The sequence below is a fragment of the Pseudopodoces humilis genome, chromosome 31 (assembly GCF_049639895.1).
Source record: "Pseudopodoces humilis isolate 2021_Gansu_Grassland_sample_001 chromosome 31, ASM4963989v1, whole genome shotgun sequence".
NCBI lineage: Eukaryota > Metazoa > Chordata > Aves > Passeriformes > Paridae > Pseudopodoces > Pseudopodoces humilis.
Genome location: NC_142230.1, coordinates 827,391 through 831,338, shown reverse-complemented (window position 1 = coordinate 831,338; position 3,948 = coordinate 827,391). Strand labels below are relative to the sequence as shown.

At 50.7% G+C, this 3,948-nt stretch overlaps 1 protein-coding gene across 1 annotated transcript; it reads left to right on the top strand.

Moving 5' to 3' along the window:
* The first annotated feature begins 959 nt into the window (after window positions 1–959).
* LOC102113713 (uncharacterized) lies at window positions 960–2,564 on the top strand. The gene is made up of 2 exons (XM_014262190.2): window positions 960–975; window positions 1,442–2,564. The coding sequence occupies exon 2, from the start codon at window positions 1,459–1,461 to the stop codon at window positions 1,819–1,821; it is 363 nt and encodes a 120-aa protein (XP_014117665.1). The 5' UTR covers window positions 960–975; window positions 1,442–1,458; the 3' UTR covers window positions 1,822–2,564.
* Window positions 2,565–3,948: the final 1,384 nt, after the last annotated feature.

Sequence of the window (3,948 nt, the reverse complement as noted above, 5' to 3'; positions counted from 1 at the left end):
CCTCGGCATCTGCCCCTGACTCCACTCCTGGCTGTCCCACAGCCTCCTCCTCAGGTTTTGCAGGATGACAACCCCAGCCAGCAGCTGGGATTCATCAGCAGTTGGGATTCCAGAGGCGTCTCCCACTCCCAACGTGAGCTGTTCTTCCGACGGCTTTAGGTGCCCTTTGCTCGGAGAAGTGACTCCCTGGAAAAAATGCCTGACAAGGTCTTGCCTTGGTCACACCCCGTTTATGGCCCTTTTTGCCATTCCCCAGATCCAGCTGTGATTTATGGTTCTGAGAATATGGGGTTTTTAATGCAATAATAAATGTGGTCTTGCCATTCTTTCTGTTTTATTCTTAAAACTTCTAAAGGGATTGGGTGCTCGGTGTCAGGTTGAAAGAGCTGTCCTGACTTATTTGGGTCTATAACTATAAAATTCAGGATTTTTACAGTGTGACAGAGCTTTGATCAGACTTTTTACTAGTCTAAACAACCCAGAACAGGGGTTATTCATCTTTCATCAAATATTTAATTCAAGAACCCAGAACTCCACCTTATCCCTCACTTTTTCATCTCCTCCTGGGCTGAGTCGAGGATATTTTTATCCAGAAAAACGTCTGGTTCCCCCCTGCCAAGGAATGGGTCCAGTCATGGAGAAGATGAAACCTAAACCCCATAAACATTTTGCCTTTGAGATGCAAGAGACAAAGAATCCCCTCCCTATAAAGCTGAAATTGCAGAGTGGGGAAGGCAGTAAAGGACAGGTCATGCGGGACACAAGGACAAACCAGTAATTAGCAGGGGTGATTTATCTAAAGCAATTGACACCCGTTAACAAAGCTGGATCTGGAAAGAATCCTGGTTAGTAATTGATTGGGAAGTTCTGCATGTGGGTGATTCACGTGCTGGGCACTTTGAGGCCGGGTATAAAAGCGCTTGACCTCACATCTCGTGCCATCATTTCTCTTGTCTCACTTCTCTGGTGCCGTAGGTAAGTCAATTCCTAAACTCCTGAACTCCTGAATTCCTGAATTCCTCCTCTAACCAAGCCTTTGAGTGTGGTTCTGGGATCAGTCTGACGTTCTCCTGGTGGAAACCACTGGATGTGGCACTTGGTGCTCTGGTCTGGCTGAGAAGGTGGGGATTGATCACAGGTTGGACTTGGTGATCCTGGGGGGCTTTTCCAACCTCAGCCACTCTGGGATTGGGGAAATGATTCCATCTATGACTGTTCAGCCACTGGGAAATGCAGATCTGGGTGAGATCTGAGTAACATTCCATGAAAACTTTTTCCTTTTGTGTTCAGTAGACAATTTAGGGCTGTATTTTAGGTGCTGAGCTATGAGAATTCTCCTTGTCCCTTGAGCCTCTTTGTAGCCTTTTCTTCTCATGTTTGATTATGAAACCGATGTGAATTTTGTTTTATTTTGTTTTCCTGCTCTTCCCTTGCCCTGCAGATCCCCATCCCCGAGCCATGGTTCACTCCCTGAGCCCCTGCACCGACGGCAGCGCCTCCCCCTGCGGCGTGGCCGTGCCCCAGCCCGTGGCCGACTCCTGCAACGAGCCCTGTGTCCGGCAGTGCCCCGACTCCACGGTGGTCATTTACCCTCCCCCGGTGGTCGTCACCTTCCCCGGGCCCATCCTCAGCACCTTCCCGCAGCAGAGCGTCGTGGGGTCCGCGGGAGTCCCCGAAGTCACAGCCGGAGCTGGAGCCGGTGTCGGAGCTGGTGTTGGAGGTGCTTTCGGTGCCGCCCGAACCCCTGGAGCTTCCCAAGTTTGTGGTGGGGCCAGGTGGGCCCGGGGGTACCCAGTTGGGAGCTGCAGACCCTGCTGCTAAAGCCGGGGCACGGCCGCTGGAAGAGGGTGGCCGGCAGGACGCGGATCCACGGCTGAGCTCCGGAGCACGGCGTTCAGGGAGAGCTGAGCATTTGGGGCGGCATTAAAAGCATCTGTGGATGTTTGAGTGCCTCAAAAATCCATCCCCATCCTTCTACCTTTCCTGATTTTCTGTCTGTAAAGCTTTCCTCTCTTTCCAAGACCTCTGTTCTCAAAGCTATGGACTGTTCCTGATTCCCTGGTGGTTTTTTTGGGATCTTTGTGGCTTCCCACTGTCAGTAGGTTTAGATTACATTTTAGGGAGAAATTAGGAGGGAGTTTTTCCTGTGAGGCCCTGGCACAGGGCGCCCAGAGAAGCTGTGGCTGCCCCATCCCTGGAAGTTTCCAAGGCCAGGTTGGATGGGGCTCGGAGAAACCTGGAATAGTGGGAGATTCCCTGCCCATGGCAGGGGTGGAGCTGGATCACCTTTAAAATCCCACCCAAACCGTTCTGTGCTTCTGTGACTGTGGCAAAGTCAAGGATCTCATCCGAGATCCACTTCAGATCTATTTTTAAGCTCTTTCCATGGCTACTGATGGATAAAAACGGTTCTGCAGTGCCCCAGCCCCTGCTCTGCTGCCGTGCTGCGTGATCAGGGCTGGGTATCACCACAGGAGAAGCAACCCCAGACGTTCCCTGAGTCACTCTTGTGGGCAATTTGTAACCTGTGCTGTGTCTCACCCGTTCCTCCTCATTAAACCAGACCTTGCAGCAGGTTATTGGCGTGTGGGTGTCTCTGTGTGTTCCCTGTCCTTATCCTGCTGCACCAGCCTGATCCTATCACCAGGAGAGCGAAATTCCTGAGGGATCTGGCCCAGACGTCCCTTCCTTCCCCACATTTCCAGTCTCTGTGGGGATTTTTGATCAATTTTGGCTTTCCTGGCACCTGTTCCTGGTGTCCTCAGGCTCGGCCTCCCCGTCTCGGCAGTGACACGAGCAGAGGGGTTGGAAAAGCCCTCCAGGATCGAGTCCAAGCCGTGCCCAGTCCCCACCTGGTCACTCAGACCAATGTCCAGGCCTTCCTCGGACACCTCCAGGGATGGCCACTCCCTAGGCAACCCCTTCCAAAGCCTGGCCTCCCTTTTCCAGGAGGAATTTTCCCAAATTTCCCACCCTGAGCCTCCCCTGGCACCACTGGAGGCTGTTCCCTCTCCTCCTGTCCCTGTTCCCTGGGCTCAGATCCCAATTCCCCCCTGGAAGAGCCTGAAATTCCCCCTTTTCTCCAGGCTGAGCCACCCCCAGTTCCCTCAGGATTTTCCAGACCCTTTTCCAGCTGCTCCAGCCCCGTTCCCATCCCTGGCCCTGCTCAACGTCTCTCAGCACAACCTGGACACGACGGTGATGCTCCCTCATGGAACTGAGGATTTCTTTGGGAATAAATTGGCAATAAACCCTTCCCAAGCTCTCCTGGCTGGCTTTGAAATGTTATGTAGCGTGTCAGGAACAGCGCCAGTGTCATCAGGGAGATGTGGGAATGTGGGATTATTCCGGGGCAGTCACTCTTTGGGGAATTATTACCCTCATGTGGAAGGAAAACAAAGTCGCCCAGGCACTGTAATAATGTGTAATTAACGCTGGTGTGCTCTGGAGCAGGTGATTAAAGCAGATTCTCCCCAGCCACACAGTTCTTGCAAAAGAGAAACCCCCCAAACCTCAAAAACCAGGGATCTTTATTGTTGGGAATATTTGGGAGTAAGCTGCAGTTTATTGAGGGCTCTCAAGATTGCCTAAGTTGAGATCTGCATTTACCACAATCCAGAAAAATCAGTGAAATGATGGAATTCTGCCAGGGGGTTTTGATAGAAGTATTTTTGATGCATTTTTGTTCCTCTTGATATAAAAGCCCCTAGTGTGAAATGTCCTTTCAGAGATAAAAGATATTGGGTGTCTCACTAAGAAAATTCAACGCCTTTTTAAGATAGAAGCATTTGCTAATATCTCTTAGGTTCATTATTAGGCCTAATTATTTGGTTTAATTAATGATTGCGGGTTAACAATATCCATCTAAATATGGTGAATTTTGAAATTCTTGTTTCCAACACTGCCAATTTTTGTTTCCTGCATCATGCCCCGATTTCCCTTTTCCTG

Bases quoted from the DNA above. Each gene is read 5' to 3' on its own strand.
- LOC102113713 (XM_014262190.2), top strand. From the start codon at position 1,459: ATGGTTCACTCCCTGAGCCCCTGCACCGACGGCAGCGCCTCCCCCTGC.